At 42.8% G+C, this 16,770-nt stretch overlaps 3 protein-coding genes across 6 annotated transcripts in view; 1 reads left to right on the top strand and 2 right to left on the bottom strand.

Annotated features, from left to right (window-relative positions):
- Positions 1–611: 611 nt before the first annotated feature.
- Positions 612–2,588, bottom strand: LOC311043194 (eukaryotic translation initiation factor 4 gamma 1-like; the record flags this gene model as incomplete). The annotated part of the gene is made up of 1 exon (XM_084054376.1): positions 612–2,588. The coding sequence occupies one exon, from the start codon at positions 2,586–2,588 to the stop codon at positions 612–614; it is 1,977 nt and encodes a 658-aa protein (XP_083910502.1).
- An 895-nt stretch (positions 2,589–3,483) lies between these two features.
- rhbdd3 (rhomboid domain containing 3) lies at positions 3,484–6,062 on the top strand. The gene is made up of 5 exons (XM_084054566.1): positions 3,484–4,085; positions 4,232–4,615; positions 4,765–4,891; positions 5,017–5,280; positions 5,884–6,062. The coding sequence occupies exons 1-5, from the start codon at positions 3,923–3,925 to the stop codon at positions 6,050–6,052; spliced, it is 1,107 nt and encodes a 368-aa protein (XP_083910692.1). The 5' UTR covers positions 3,484–3,922; the 3' UTR covers positions 6,053–6,062.
- A 1,866-nt stretch (positions 6,063–7,928) lies between these two features.
- The window catches only part of emid1 (EMI domain containing 1), a 59,556-nt gene continuing 50,714 nt past the window's right edge, over positions 7,929–16,770 (bottom strand). For 2 of the 4 annotated variants that reach the window (XM_084054565.1, XM_084054562.1), the window contains exons 10-16: positions 15,460–15,549; positions 12,717–12,769; positions 12,425–12,487; positions 12,273–12,317; positions 11,978–12,031; positions 8,811–8,901; positions 7,929–8,066 (exon numbers count right to left, since the gene is read on the bottom strand). In XM_084054565.1, the coding sequence (XP_083910691.1) occupies positions 7,930–8,066; positions 8,811–8,901; positions 11,978–12,031; positions 12,273–12,317; positions 12,425–12,487; positions 12,717–12,769; positions 15,460–15,549 (533 nt within the window). In that variant the 3' untranslated portion in view covers position 7,929. Of the gene's footprint in view, positions 8,067–8,810; positions 8,902–9,080; positions 9,166–11,977; positions 12,032–12,272; positions 12,318–12,424; positions 12,488–12,716; positions 12,770–15,459; positions 15,550–16,770 lie in introns of all 4 variants that reach the window. The other 2 variants (XM_084054563.1, XM_084054564.1) reach the window with 2 other exon arrangements.

The raw sequence follows: 16,770 nt of genomic DNA on the forward strand, positions 1-16,770 counted from the left end.
AGGTGAAAAAATTACACAATTTAAAAAAAGAGTTATCATAATGAAACTTCCTGAGTTGATTACTTACATCAAGACAATGATTTATCGTATTACAAGTTTTCTGAAATTGTATATTTAAATATGCAAATTAGACATTTAGTCCATGAGCCAGAGCCCCAAAATTGAGACAGATATTGAATATTCCCTCGTTAAAAACCTTTGACTCCAACATCTTAACACAATGCAATAAGAATGTTGACTCTGGCTTTGTCCAATGTTCCAATGTTGATTCTGGAAAGTTATGCAAATCTGGGCATATTTTCCTAATGCATAATTTGCATATTTAAATATACAATTTCAGAAAACTTGTAATACGATAAATCATTGTCTTCATGTAAGTAATCAACTCAGGAGGTTTCATTATGATAACTCTTTTTTAAATGTTGTCATTTTTTCACCTGTCATGTACGTATATGGGGAAAATAACAAAATGTGTGATAACCATGAAAAAGCTGCTCCTGTGGAGAGGTTATCATATATTTATTTACGCGTATTGACCCTATGAACAATTTAATATAGGTATGGTTTTGCCCACTCTTTTGATAATCATTGCTCAATTTTGGGGCTCTGGCTCATGGACTAATGGGGATACCACCCTCGTGGACTGTGGGGGCGATCAGCTCAGCCAGGTACAGCCAGAAGTGTGGGATGTCTGTAGAGATGTCCTCCGCCACGTCTAGGATCTCTTGAAGCCCTTTGTAGTACTGCTGTATGGGCATTATGCCAGCCTTGATGAGCTGATGCAGCAGCTGCCCCATGTGGTCTCTGGCGATGGCACTGCGATCTAGCGTGGACTCCAGGCCATTCCGCACAAATACAAAGAACATCTGACCACTGTTCAGCTCCTGTACACACTGCAGTGCCTCCTTCATCTCACTGAGGTGGAGGTACTCTTCGATGATGGCTGTGGATTTCTTCTCCACTTCCTCCTCGGTCAAGGCGGGCTTGGTGGGGATCTGGGGAGGTGGGGGGTTAGGAGCAGCCTCCTGCTTCATGTTCTCTGTTGTGCTCCTGGCATGCACTCTGCTAAGGCTGTTGTCCTGAGCCAATAGTCTGTCTGAGTGTAGAGAGGAGCCTGAAGAGGGTTGCTGCAGATCAGAAAATCTGTTCACGGTGCTGGTGGCTGGACGGATGCCCAGTTCTGAGCCAGAGTCAGCAGGCCTGACACTGGTTGCACCGCTGCTGCCTTTATAGCCTTTATTTGCTGGGGCCAGCAGCTGATTGTTAATGTCAACATCACGAGTCTTGATCATTTTGCTGAGACGTGAAGTATCGATGGGTTGGTTGTTGGTGCAGATGGAGAAGCTGTTCCAGCCATTGGCCACCCTACCCTGTCGTGGGGTGTATGAGCCCCGTCCTCCGGGCCGGCCTCCACCCAATCTGTCGCCTGAGCCGCTGATTGACTCCTTGGAGATGAGGGTCTGCTGGATCTTCAACTGCTCCATTTGCACCTCCATCTCAGCATCTTTGTGGATCTGCTCGATAGTCTTGGGACCCTGGTCTCCTCGCCTGGGCACCGAGTTATTCTGTTGGAGGTCCAACACATCCTGCAGCATGAAGCGGATCCTGGGGGACGTTTTCTTCTCCTTGACGATCTTCTCCATCTGGTCCATGCAAGGCTTGGCCATCTCAAAGTCCATGTCCTTTCCAATGGTGGAAATAAGTGTACAAAGGCACTCCAGGGACTCCTCGTCATGTGTTATGAGCAGCTTATTGATGATGCACTTGTCCGTGGTCGCCACTGTCATCATCTTGAGCTTGAATAACTCCCCAATTAACTTAATGTTGCCCAGGGAGCACCTCCTGGCCTTGTTTGTGTAATGGTCCAGTTCCTCTTTGCAAAGCTGCTTCTCCTCCCCCTGGGCAACATCCAGCTCTTTCTGCTTCTTGTCAAACTCTGTCTTGCAGCGGTTGAGCAACAGCCTGCGGAAATTCACGCAGACTCCCGGCTTATCTGCACTGGGGACCTTGAGCTCCATAAGGCAATGACACATTTTGGCATAGACCACAGAGAAGCAGGGCTCTGAGATGGCCTTTTCAAAAATGATGTTGATGACTCCTTTAAGCCGGCCCTCCGTATCGATGGTGAGCTCCCTCACCTGCTTCGTCAGCTGTTGGAACTTCTGGGGGGTTAACTTGTGCAGAATGCCACGCACTTGGTTGAACAGATCCTGGGTCTTGGCCTCCTCTGTGTCCTTGACCTCCTCACGCCTCTGCTGCTTCTTGCTGGAAGGCTTCCAGGCCTCCTTTGCCTTGTTGAGCTGCACGTCGACGGACAGGGAGAAGTGGCGACGAGGTCTGTCTCTCCAACCTGTCTCTCCAGCTGAAGGCCTGAAATCAGAGCCACGGTCCATGCCTCCTGGTAGATGCCAGCTGGGGTTTGGCCTTCCCAGGGGCTTCTTGCTGCTGACTCTGTCCAGGATTACATCACTGATGACTGGCAGGTCCTGAGGTTTCTGCATGCTGACATTGATGAACTGTAGGCTGAGAAGGAATCCGCTGTTGTAGCTGATCTTCTCCATGACAGTGTCCATCACCACAATCACCATCAAGCAGAAATGAACTCTCCATAGACCCTGTGGTCGGCCTTTTGTACGCGACGTTCATCAACAACTGCAGCAACGACTTGTTGTCGCACATTGGCCGTTTCATTTTGAAACTGAACAACGCGGGTCCAATGAGTACTCAAAGCGCGTCCAATCAGCGCGACTTCAGCGAAGGCAATTCGTGACACGCCCCACCTCACTCATCTTCTCTTCGCAGATGAGTGAGGCTGGGACCGAGGCTAGACACGCCCACCTGATTTTGTAGATCTGCTATTTTCAAACAGCCGACGGTTTAAAGAGCTCATGCAAGTTGCTTCTTTTGGACTTGTTGTCCTAGACCTTATTGCTTATTTCTCTCCCAAAAGATGGCAACACTGATCAGGTATGGTAATTTAAATACAAATAATAACATGTTTTACTCTATTTTTAACTCTATGGTTTGTCCACATTCACTTTCCGTACTTGGAGCAGAGCAGCACTAGCGTTGCCAGATCTGCTTATTATAAGCGACTTTGGGCTTGTGTTTCTGTAAAGTTGCTTGTAAATATTGGTTAGTTGCGGTGGGTTGTGTTTTTCTTTTTGGACTTGTTTCTAAAGTATAGTTGCTATTTGGGCTTGTTTCCAACTGACAAATGTTTTGTGCCAGGAAGCATTAGAGAATTAGAGAATGTTTCAAAAATATTCCAAATATTCCACGTTTTAAGAGTTTTTGAAAATTACAGATCTACAAGCTTGTGAGCTTGTAGATCATCTATTTTCAAATAGCCGATGCATAGGTTTAAGTGCTCATGTGGCCTAAGTTGCTTCTTTTCCTAGACCTGGTTTGCTTATTTCTCTCACAAAATATGGCAACACTGACGTAAACAGGAAGTGAACATTGTGGATCATGGTGTGCAATTAATTTTGGCACGTTTGTGGGGGATTTTTCATAATTATAGTCGTTTTCAAGATTACAGTAAGCTATACGCGCTTAACGGTCATATCAAGGGTAATTTAACTAACGACACTGACTATGTGCCATTGTTGGCTTTGGGGATGATGAGGGGCTCAGAGCCAGCAGCTTGTGTCAGATCATCACTACTCATGACTCCTAGCATTACTGACATATAATAGAAATCTACTCATACCACCATGTATGGTGCATTATTAGCCGCAAGCAACTTAGATGCAAATGGAACACTGAGTGCAGCAAGACACGTTTTGATTGATTGATTTAATACTTTATTTGTAAAAAAAATTAAACAGCACGAAGGTACAGTAAAACATTTAGGCTAAAAGGTAACACACTGTTTTCATTGTGGTCCTGTGTACCACAGAGCAACGTTACTGTTGCAACAATGCTTGACCGCATATGCTCAGTATGGTTCTGGTTTGGCTCCAATCGGCCAGGTTTCTTCCTCGGCACTGTTCTATTGTTAACAGCAATGGTGCTAATGTACTCTGGAGGCATTCAATCTAGTTTAAGTTTAGGCCCAGGTGGAGACTTCCCAAGGTTCAAGGGTAAGCGTCACATTAATCCATGATATTCTTGATATCCCTACCTGAAAACTACCAGAGTTAACCTGAAAACCACTCAATAAAGGCATCCACAACCAATCTAACCACAGCAAATCTCTCTTTCTGTCAATCCTTGCTTTCTGTTACAGACCCGTTGCTTTATGCATTCAGTCATGAGGATTTGTCTTCTCTTCTCGTCAATATTATTCTCCTGTTGTTGCTTGGACCGTGTCAGGAGCGACGCTGGGGAACAGCTGCCTTCCTTGCCCTCTCCATCCTGTCCACTGCCATTTTACCACCCCTGTATACCCTTGTCATTTTTATTGGTGGGGGTGAAACTAGTCGGATATGTGGTTACTCCGCCACTCAGCTGGCGCTGTTTACAGCTCAGTGTCGCCAAGTGACACGAAGGAAGCTCTTACGATGTGTACCAGTCTGGTTTCTTCCATGGCTTTATCTACTCCTCAGTCTGCTGTTGTTGCCAAGTACACCAGCCCTGCTTCACTTCTGCGCCATATGCATTGGGCATAACTGTATCCTTGTCTGCCACTTTTTACGTTTAAGTTTTACTTTTAAAAAAAAAGGGTCTGATGAAGTGTTGTTTTTCATTAATAGCCTACACCTCAATGACATGATGCTTTTTCCAGTCTTGCTACTTTATGTTACTTAATACATTTCAAAGATCATCTGTCCTTCGTTGGAATTTTACAGGAACTGGAGCACACAAGAATCTTTGCCTTCATTTCTGATTGGGCATGCATTGTCACCTCTACCAGGTTCAGACTGCCCACCTACTCTTCCTCACAGAGGTGTGAATCATCTCAGTCAAGTCAATAAATAAATAAATTAATAGTGTCATTGCATTATGCCCACTCCTCTCTTGACTCCATGATGATGACTACATTGACTATGTAACTTCCATCCTATGTTACAGATCCGGATCACTCTCTCACACAATTCCCACAAATCAGACCGCTCCTTCCAGTTGGCCCCCCATGAGAGATCCTTCAGTTTTGAATCAACGGCCATGGTTAGACACTGTCCCTCCTTGGATCGTGGAAGGGTCCACTCCTATGTCAGAGGCTCAGCTAATGGAGGAACAGATGCTACGGGCTGGAATAATGGCCTCCTTACAGGATGCTCCAGAGGACCCAAGTGCAAAAGTGGAGGTGGCAAAGTCATCAGTGTCCTCTCTCAGGTTTGTGTTGTTAGTTGTAAGCTTAGACGTGCTGATTTTGTTTCTTAAGAATTGGGTGTAGTCTTAAAGGTAGGGTAAGGGTAATATTTGTTAAAATAATTGTTCAATAGCTCTATATTCTGATAACAATCGTTGCTATAGAGTAGACTATAGAGTGTTTGTTCAGCAACAAGGATCTCCCTGTTTCTCTAGCTCTCAGAGGTTTGGTATCAATTTTATCCAATCAGTACAGAGATCTCATACAGGATACAGGATAAACAAGTGAAATTGGAAGTGATGACACAGAGATGAGCAGACAAATATTAAACTGGAACACTATCAAATTGAAGCTAATGGGTACTCTCGTGATTGGATTAAATTTGGCAACCCACTTGAAAATATATTTTCAGTTTATGAAAGCGCTGGAGAGACGGGGAGACCCTAGTTATTGAACAAACTCTATAGCAATGATTGCTATCATCAGAATAAAGAACTTTAACGTTTTACCAAAACACTTTTTGTTTTGACCAAAAACACTTACCCTACCTTTAACTTGGTCTCCCTGATGTAATTCATTTTCACGTTGCAATTGATCAAAAGACTAATGGTGAAGTTTAACTTCAGATTGCAGCAACTAGAAAAGATGGGCTTCCCTACTGAGAAAGCTGTGGTGGCGTTGGCTGCTTCAAAACAGCTAGATGGCGCCATTTCTCTACTCATCGATGACCGTGTTGGGGATGAGGCGGTGGTAATAACAAAGGGAAAGAGCCTTCTGCCACCACAGGGTCCGTGAAGCAATGTCAGACTCTTGTGCCAGTTTATTAGTCAGGCTATGAAAAATGCCTGATTTGTACAACATTTGTTTAGATGCTTGGGTTTTGCTGAGCTTAACTGATGTTAAATGTTCCCTGTGGGTTAATAAGGAGGTTTCTCATTATATGAGTTCTAATGAAGGAGTAGGCTATGAACTGAGTGTGTGAGCTTATTTAGCAGCAGGTATAATCACAGGTTTAGCAAACAGTTTGTTCTAATATACATAAAATATATATTGTACATCAGATTTTTTTTCGTTCAGAGAAAGTGACTGTACAAGAAATAGAAAAAAATATGATTTATACAAAACAAAAGTATTAGTATAGTAGAATCTGGCAAAATTTTGAAGATCGCTGATATCATAAGCTTTGCTATAATGACAAAGTGTAGAGTGTAAAGTCGGTTGGATCAGCAGTTGAAATCAATTTATAAATCCATGAATCCCTGTCTGTCTGTGTCCCTTTTATGTCCATACATGGGGATAGGGATTCTGCACGTAGTAGTCTGACAACGGGTACAATGGGTATTGTATAACCAGAGGGTCATGCGTTCCCAACGGGCATCGCCTAGTTACGACAAACTGAGGACAGGTGACCTGTTAAAAACACTGAACATGTTTTTATTATACCAACCATCTAGACAGGATTATCTTAACACAACACATTTGCAAGCAATAAAAAAAAACTCAAAATATAAAATGAAGTTACACATACCAGCATACAAAACAAGAAACTACAGTTGATCATAATTTTAAATAATTCACAACATATTTGTAAGATGAGAAAGAAATTATCAAGTCTTTTTCATTCTTTAAAACCAGTTTAAATGTACTAATGTAATATTGGGCAAAATGCGTTCAAACTCCATTAACAGTTTAACTATTTCATATTTGCGTGTGCGTGAGTCTGAATGTCAGTCTATGTGTTTGCTGTGGAGGGGAGAAGTGTATTAAAAGCTGACACTAGTAACAGATTTTGAAATGGAATGCCAGACAGTTAATAAACTAATGATACCTTTGACTTCTGATGTGGTGTTTGGTTCTTCTAAGGCTTATGATAGTTGCATATCCACTGGCTATGCAAAATAACTGTAATGCAGTGTGGTTTGTGCTTTTTTTGGACACAAATAAATGTACGTATAGTAAATTTCTTAATGTGTATTTAAAGGGGAATAAGCCAACTCACACCAATAAACTTTAGATCAGATCACTGACAGCAACTGATATTTCAGTGAGAGGAGATGTCTTCATCTTTTTAGTGCACTACATAACATCAAGTTAAACAATACAATAGACGTATAAAAAATATTAGAGGAAGAGGTTTGTTTGTGTAATTGTGTCCTGCAAATTGTACATGCTCAATATACTTAAATAATGAAATCTCTTCAGATTCCAGACACATTGTGAAAGACAAAACAAACTCTGATCCAGCCTCTTTTTTTCCTCTCACATCTGATTCCCCCCTTTTTACTCTTAAAGACCCATATTGGCCAGAATAGTTTCCAGCTTATTGAGCACCACAGAAGATTCTTAAAAAGATTTTCCTTTTATCCACCATGAATTGCTTGTTTATTTTCCTGAGGCTGAAGTCCCAAGCTGTGGTCACACACAATGAGTGAACTTCTGGGTCTATAAGGAGAACAGTGTTGGGTATGGGGTGGGGTCATACTCATTCCCAATGAAGGTGCCAAGGTGGGAATTCTGGAGTATCAGTGGAGTTTCCCTGAGGTGTTCCCCATCTTTAATCAGATGGTTCAGCCCAGAGGGGTATGAGATAAGGTCTGAATCAGTTGAGTGCCAGAGAGACCAAAAAGGAGGGTGTGGTTGACCCAGCCTCTGATCCTCAGGTTCACCGGGCGCTACTTCCCTCGAACCTTGGTGTCCGAGGAGAGAGGAGGCGAGGCAAGTCGAAATGGAAATCCTCCTGCTCGCTTATCTCTGTAGAAACTTGGGGATGCCGTGCCATACGGGCCGTCCCCAGACCCCAGATCAGGCTCTGTCGAAGATAGAAAGGAGTTGGGACCAGGCTACCCTACCAACCAATGCATGTCCACATAACCAGACTCTACTTTGACGTATCCAATCAATCAGTTACTACTGAGGAGGCTTGAAGAATCTGATTGGCAATAGGTTTGATTGTGTCATTTTATTTCTTTACACGTTAAAGCTACAATCCAAGCATATCTACAGTGGTTGGAGGTGGTCTTTTCAGACATTTCAACCTGGGTGTAGGGTAGGAGACCTACTGGTTGACATCAGCAATAAGGTTATTTGAAGCAGACGGCCACAGACGGCCATTGATCTGCCATCTTGGCTGTAGTTTGAAAGTTACAGTTACTTCCCTCTGTTGGGAGAGGCAGACAATGGATATACAACTTACGGATTGTAGCTTTAATTCATAAAGCTCAAGCTTTCATTACAACGTGATTAGCTGAAACGATAAGAAGTCCATCATTTCCTGACATTGCTGTAATTGAGGTCAGGTGTATGACATGCATTGGTATACATAACCTTGTAAAGGACAAACCTATGGTGCATAACATTCTATTAAGTTTCATAGTTTCAAAATAAAGTTGTACAGTACTGTATGAGGAATAAAGAATCATATATTTCACATAATTATGTTCAGTTTGTGTGCCTACTGGTCATCCCTATAGCCACAAAACCCTTAGCTCCTGTGCCAATAGGGGCCATGTGGCTATTTGCAGTACAGCTGTAGAAGGATGTCTCTCTGTATTACCTGGCCAGATGATAGCCTCCAGCAACGTCACCCTGCGAGCCAGAAGCTCAAGGTCTGCCTGCAAGTCTTGGAACATCTGCAAGCTAATGTCCTATCAAAGAGCAGTGACAAGGGGGTTTGTGTGAGGGGGTGGAAACAGCAGTCCAGGTCCTGGGGCTGCTTGCGACTGATCACACTGTGTCTCCAAAGAGTGAAGTTTGATGGGGATGTGAGACTCCACCCTACTTGACCCCTGCCTAAAGCTGACCCTATCTCAGGCCTCCTACTCACCATGAATACCGATCATAGTTTCGAGGATTAAAACCCTCTCAGCTAAGATCTTCAGCGCCTCTCTGATCTGATGTATTCCGTCCCCCTGTGAAGATAGATACAGCCGTCAAGGTAAAGAGCACAAGCCAAACGCCTGCTCGCCATGGTGCAAGTAAATTTCTTTCTTTCAATTCATTACAGCAGTTAGAAGGTTAAAAACAGTCCATGTATCTGCCCAGCACTCATTGACATTATCCTATCCTTATATCTCTCTACCTCCCTCATTCACTGGCCATGCTGCTATACTAAGACAGTCTCTGCCATGCCGGGCTGGCCAACAACACCATGCACATTACAGACCAGCCACATGTTGGTGACATAACACAGCTGACGTCCATTGTCCCAGCATTGATCATGCCATTCACATTCCATTTTGATAGGTAGCCATTCAGCCAGGCAAGTATTTTCATAACCATAATATTTCACTCAATACTGCTGTGGTCACAATAGTAGAACACATCAGAGTTTGACTACATGAAACCAGTAATATTTTACTTTTAAATCTATGTTGTCATTTGTTTTTGTTTTTTTTAAATTGTTGCTGGCTTTAAGTCATCCCTACAGAAATAAACATGACAAAGTTGAAGTAGAGATGTTAGACAGATGCATTCAAGAACATCAGTGATCACATTTATGATGCAATAGAAATCATGCAAAGAATAGTTCATGCTATTGGTGTCTGGGTGAGCGATTCCCTCTAAGAAATGTATTAATGAGATAAGCCCATGGTATATTTCTACAGAAAAAGGCAACGTTTGAGTAGGTCACCTAATTCTGTATACATGATTGTTTATAACGGAATTCAATAGCAAGCTTATGGAAGGTTGGAGCTCAGAGAATTGTCATTTGTCTTTGTTATCTGCATAATTTTCTCCATAAATCACATTCTGTAGTTTATTTTTACATCCAGAAAATAAATTGCAGTTGGTGCAGCTGTTAAAGATGGAACCATGCAGCATTGCATTATGGGGTAAAAGAGGATAGCTGTATCCACTCCACTCACCTCAGAACACACCACCCCCTAAACCCACCACCAAAACATATGGAGCGATTTGGCATATACATTTACACTAATTTTCTTGGGTGTTCAATGAAATGTCAACGACGTGTAAGATAGAGCAGTGTTTTCTCAATTAAGAAAATAATCAGATTCTAACTGGTTACACTATTTCAGTTATCAGATTGTGTTTGTATGTGTATGTACTGTATATGCCAAATTCAGATGCTGAGAATGTGACTGTGAAAGGTAGCCATGGGGACAGTAGCTTGCAGAGGGAGTCAGACAGCTTTAGGGTGGAGAGGACAGTGTCATGACGAGGGACAACAGTCCAGAGCACACCCCAAGGACCAAGACGTTAACATCAACACCAAATAACACACAACAAATCATAGTGTGTGCGCGTGTGTGTGCGTGTGCGCGCGCGCACACACACACACACACACACACACACACACACACACACACACACACACACACACACACACACACACACACACACACACACACACACACACACACACACACACACACACACACACACACACACACACACACACACACACACACACACAGTCAAACAGTCAAACCTAAAAAAAAACGCACACATACGATCATTATCCATAAGTAAGATGGTATGATCTTTGAACACAAGTGCAAGAGATGCAACTGAACACCACTGTATGGTCAATCACAATCACGTTAACATGGTGAGTGTAAAAAACGGGGGGGGGGGGGGGGGGGGGGATTATAACCATGAACTAAAGCTGTAGATCATGGTTATATCAAACTGAAGTCACTGAATAGATTGATTGTTGTGCCAAGTGAACTTGTAGTAGCATAAGTAAAGATCTCTTACATTTAGATTGTTCTTGTAAAATAAGAAAGAGGTAAAAGAAAAGCAGGGATTAGACAGACACAAAGTAAATGTTTTTAAGGAACACTTCCCCTTTTTGTACCTAAATGCACCTGTCCATGATATCATCGGCAAGGATTTCAAGCACATGGAAACAGCTTTTCTCTTCCTAGAAGCCTAACTCATTAAAATACTAGCCATGGTTGTTGCATCAAAATCAAAGTTTAAAATGTACAGTAGCTTGAAAACCCTGCCAACGATGTAATCGGTAGGTACAGTACATTTTGAGCTATCCATACAGCCTGCGGGAGTGCAGACATAAATGGTGCCATTATGGAACCAAATGGTACCATTATCCTATAGTGGGCATTCGTGAGGACCAATCAGGAAATAAGGTTGAAAAAAGGCGAAGAGTTCCTTTAATACTCCACATAAATCTTCAGCTTGGGGATTCAACTAATGTTTTAAGGGAAGAGTCCTTATTGGAGCTTTTCACTGTTTTGTATTATTTCACATGTAATTGATTTATTTGTTCTTGTTTTGTTCTGTAGAATTATTTTGATTACAGCTGTATGTACCGTATTATTCCAGTTAATGTGTGTTCCAGCTAAATGCTTTTATTTTTAAGGTGGCAAATTGGGGAGCACAGGTGGATTTATTTAAGTCATCAGACAGGGACAGAATCATATTCAGTAGGCACCGGGCAGGTGCACAGCTCTTTTTACTAGCGTCAGGGTCAGAGTCCGGCAGACATTGCCATGAAGTTTGCTTTTTTTATCTGTAAAAGAAGCTGAATAAAATGCCACCAACCTGCACTGCTTGGCTGGACATTGGACTAATTTTCTGGCTGTGTAAGATTCCCTATGCCTGATGCCTCAGTGGCCTTTTGAGTTTTGATTGTTGTTTTGAAGACAAATCTCCACTACACTCCTCTCTGTCCTCAACCTGTGCTACTCAGTAAGTATGTGAGGTACAGGGCAAGTACACACGCCACCAAAACATCACCTCTCTTACCGGCAGGCCCTTCTCTCCTGGCTCTCCCTTGAGACCTGATGCTCCCTGTGGAAAACATTAACAGAAAAACATTGGACACACTTTATTTTAAATGACATCCATAAAAGTGGTTCCAGCAGCATACTACGATAGAAAGAACCCATTCTTTCCAAGTTTGTGGTGTTGCTGGTTAGTGTAGTTTACAGTAATTTAACCAGCTGTGACATGTGTTGATGTTTCTCCACACACTGGTTTATTCTGGCCTTATTCCCCAGGGCCATAGTGCAGCAAGGTGGAGGTGGCTTACCGTCTCTCCTCTGAAGCCCCTCTCTCCTGGATAACCCAAAGGACCCTGAGAAACCAAAGGCAGAGGTCTGTTTAAAGAAGTTGAGGACATAAGAAAGAGTTGAATGTGAAAAGAACCACCAAATGTCATTGAACTCTGGATGTCATACTCACTCTCTCCCCTCGCTCTCCTTTTGGCCCCACAGGGCCCTGAATTCCAGAGGCTCCAGGTTTCCCCTATAAAGAGTTAGAAAAGACATTAAAATTCACAACAATCAAATTGTACAGCCACAAATGGAAAAGTGATTAGACAGACAGACAGACAGGCAGGCAGGCAGGCAGGCAGGCAGGCAGACAGACAGACAGACAGACAGACAGACAGACAGACAGACAGACAGACAGACAGATAGATATTTGCTCCTTTTTAAAAGGTGTATAACTTTAGTAAAGTATTCTGAGAGCTCACATTCTGTCCTGCTGGGCCAGGAGGTCCTACTGGGCCTTTGGGACCTGGTGGACCTGTGTATGAAACATAACAATTAGTATTAAAGCTGTGAAGATCTTTTACATTCAGGGAGCGGAACCTGTCAGCGGTGATCCCCTTCATCAACTTCCAAAAAGCTTTTGACACCATTCACTGAGGGAAACTCATGAACATTCTTCAGGCCTACGAGGGTTCCTGAGAAGATGGTTCAGATAGATAGATAGATAGCTTTTATTGTCATTCAACATATAAATGAAAAGCATAAATGAACTAAATCTCGTTCCACTGGCTTGCTATGATCTAGAACTACTCCTAGTTAAAAGAATGCTAAAATACTACAATACTAAAAACACCACTAAAATATCAAATAAAATCACAGTCAGTTCATGATGAGACAAAAATATTGCACAACAGGAGTATTCAGCAGCATATAGGAAGAAGTATAGGGGATATTGCACTTGTACGGGACAATTTCACTTTTTTTTTTTAGAGTTCACAAGTCTGATGGTCCTGATGATCCTCTCCGCTGTCCTCAACACTCTCTGCACAGTTTTCCAGTCTGATGCATTGCAGCTTCCAGACCAGACAGAGATGCAGTTGGTCAGGATGCTCTCTATAGTGCCCCTGTAGAATGTGTTATGGATTCTGATAATATTCATGATCTATAGGTATCAATATGTATCAATATGGATTAGAAGGTGAACTGAATAAGAGGAGATAGGGTCAGTAAAGCTGACCCCTCACCCACTCACCGACTCACCCAGTCAACAAACGCCTGACTCATAATGCCATACCTGGAGCTATTTAAAGACTCATTGCAACATAATGCCATTGACCACTGCAGAGATGAGAGGAGAAAGGGACAGTGACCCTTCACCTACTCACCCACTCACCGAGTCACACCAGCTACGGATGGTGACACAATGCCATACCTGGAGATCACAAGATCCATTGCGACAATGATGACATCTTGCAGAAGAAACTGACCACTGTGTAATGAGGATGGGAGGGGTGAGTTGGGCTCATCTCATCCGGCATAGAAAGAACAGACGTTTCTGTGCTCTCTTTACAAGAGAGGCCGTATTTGAGGACCATGTCAGACTGTCTGTGATCTGTACCCCCAGGAACTTGGTGCTACTACAGTACCTCCACTGCAGTGTCATTTATGAGGAGTGGTGTGTGGCTGTGCTGGTTCCGTCTGAAGTCAACAGTCTTTTGTCTGGTTGACATTCAGGACCAGATTGTGTGTGTTGCACCAGCCCACCAACTGTCTCACTTCCTCCCTGTAGGCGTCCTCGGTGTCGTCCCTGATGAGGCCCACGACTGTCGTGTCGTCTGCGTATTTCACCATGTGGTCGGTACTGAACCTAGCACAGCAGTCATGGATCATCAAGGTGAACAGCAGTGGACTCAAAACACAGCCCTGGGGAGAGCCAGTGCTCAGAGAGATAACGTTAGAGTTATTGTTTCCGACCCGCAAAGATTGAGGTCTGTTTGTTAGGAAGTCCAGCAGCCAGTTACACAGGGGGGTGCCAAGGCCCAGGGGGTCCAGTTTATCAACCAGTTGCTGAGGGATAATAGTGTTGAATGCTGAGCTGAAGTCCAAGAACAGCATACGCACACTGGTGCTCTTCCCCTCTAGATGTGCTAGGCTCCGGTGTAGGACAGAGGCAATGATAGAGGCAAGCTATAGCTGGACTCGAGCCAATAAGGTTCAAATGCATTCTGGTGACACTAAAGAGTCCTTGCGGGCGTCCTACAGGGTGACACCTGGTCCCCTTCCTGTTTGTTGTAGCGATGGACCACGCCCTGACACTCACAATCAGCGGCAGGGAGAAGACACTGGGGTTCATGCTGGTCCCGAGGGAGACTAGGCATAGAGTACATCCCATCACAATAACCAACCTTGACTATGTAGATGACACCGCCCTAGTCTCGGATACAGCAAAGAAAGGAAGAGAACTACTAATGGCAGTAGAAATGGAGTTTAGGAAGATCGGCTTCAAGCTCAATACCAAGAAAACAAAAGTATTGGCATTTAATACGGAGGACAAAAACCATTGCCACTGCCGATGGGACGGTGCTCGAGGTAGTCGAGGACTTCAAATATCTCGGTGCCTGGACTGCTTCAACGGTCCGAAGGTCCGGAGGGCACTTGCCTGAAATGCCCCGCATGAGATGAGGAGAGTGTGGAAATCTGACATGGGAGATGACCTCAAGAGGCGGCTGTTCAGAGCTACAATGGAGTCAGTGCTGCTGTATTGGGGCAGAGACATGGACGCTCACAGTACAGCAGAAAAAGGCACTGGATTGCCTCTACACAACAACAGCGCTGGTGAAGCGAAAATCTTCCGCAGCACAGCACCAGAATAGGCTCATTGTCACATGAATCCCGAGATCATGTGTACCTACTTTGATGAATATTGATACCATTTTGGTAGCATGCAGGGGCCTATGCATGTGTGTAAAGGTATCCACCTGCTTCCTAGGCTTTTCACTGTGTTCCACTTCCTGTCTTTTGATCCAATGAAATCCAATGAAACCGGTCAGATGACTAATGATATCCAATGAAATCCGACAGGAAGTGGAAAACACACAGCCAAGAAACAGGTGGATAGAGAACTATGAAACCATAAAAACACACCATTTCTATCAGAGTTATTATTAAACAGGTCTGACAATAGTGACACAGAGGTGCCAGTGTGGGGTCGAGAGAAATACCCACCAACAGGTCCAGGAGGACCTTGAGGTCCTGGGATTGGTGGCCCTCGTGAGTCATGGAATGTGTTTGAGTAGAAGAGGTCTTTTCCCTGACCTGAAGTGAAGAAATAAGTTGATCATCTTAGTCTTGTCGCCAAGGATAATGAAAACATTATTTGTGACACAAACTACTCCTTCCAAAGAAATATTACAACATAATAGAATATAATCTATTGTATTGTGATTCTGGCTTCATGTACTCCAATACTAACACCAAACAACAAATAAACAAATAAAATACAATGTAATAATGATGAAACACAAAAAAATAAGATATAATACAAAATCAAATCATTTTCAAATGTTTCTAATGATCACAGATACAGGATTTATTTAATATTTCTATAATAAAAAGTGTGATCATCATGCATTAGAGATTGAGATCAGAAAGACTCTGAGGATATACTAAACAGTTATTGCCTGTAGGGGGCAGTGCATTCTCACAAACGCTCAGAATTTATCTAAAAGCCTTGACAGCAGTTGAAAATCTTCAACACTAAAACAATTAAAGAAAAGAAGGTGGTACACACAGGTTCTCTACAGCATGAAAAAAAGAAAAAGGAAAATGATTTTCCGAAAATAATAATGATCTCTAAACCATTGTTTTCCATTCATACAAAATGTATGGAGTATGGTATAAATAACTCTTTCCATGCACTGATTCAGTGGACAGAGAGCAGAAGAATGGAATAGAGTGATATGTGAGAAAGGTAATGTGAGAGTGATAGAGGAAATGTGTGTGGTTATTGGGTTGTCTCATACTGACAGCGAACATAGTTCCAATCACAGCACTGGGTTTCAAGAGAAACGGGGTGAAATAAATGCCTGTTGGCCAGAAACATCTCCCAGCTGCCAGTTTCATACCAGTAATAGCTAAAGACCAGAAGTGACAGTCAAACCTAGTTCTCTTACTCTATTACTCTGACTTTGTCTAAGCTGAATTTATTTTTTTTACAACAGTCAAAGGAATTTGTCAACTAATCAATTACTTTATTTAAAGGTAGGGTAAGTGATTTTCTTTGGTTAAAATAAGAGATAAATAGCTCTATATTCTGATAGTACTCATTGCTATAGAGTGTTTGTTCAGTAACAGGAGTCTCCATGTCTCTACAGCTCTTTATTGAACATTACACTACAAAAATGAAGCTGATAAATGGGTACTCTCTCCTGATTGGCTGACATTTTGTCACCTGCCTGAAAATGTATTTTCTGTTTATATAGATGGAGAGACAGGGAGACTCCTGTTACTGAACAAACACTCTATAGCAATGATTAC

This window comes from Gymnoscopelus microlampas, assembly GCF_963454915.1.
Source record: "Gymnoscopelus microlampas genome assembly, chromosome: 4".
In the NCBI taxonomy this organism is placed as follows: domain Eukaryota; kingdom Metazoa; phylum Chordata; class Actinopteri; order Myctophiformes; family Myctophidae; genus Gymnoscopelus; species Gymnoscopelus microlampas.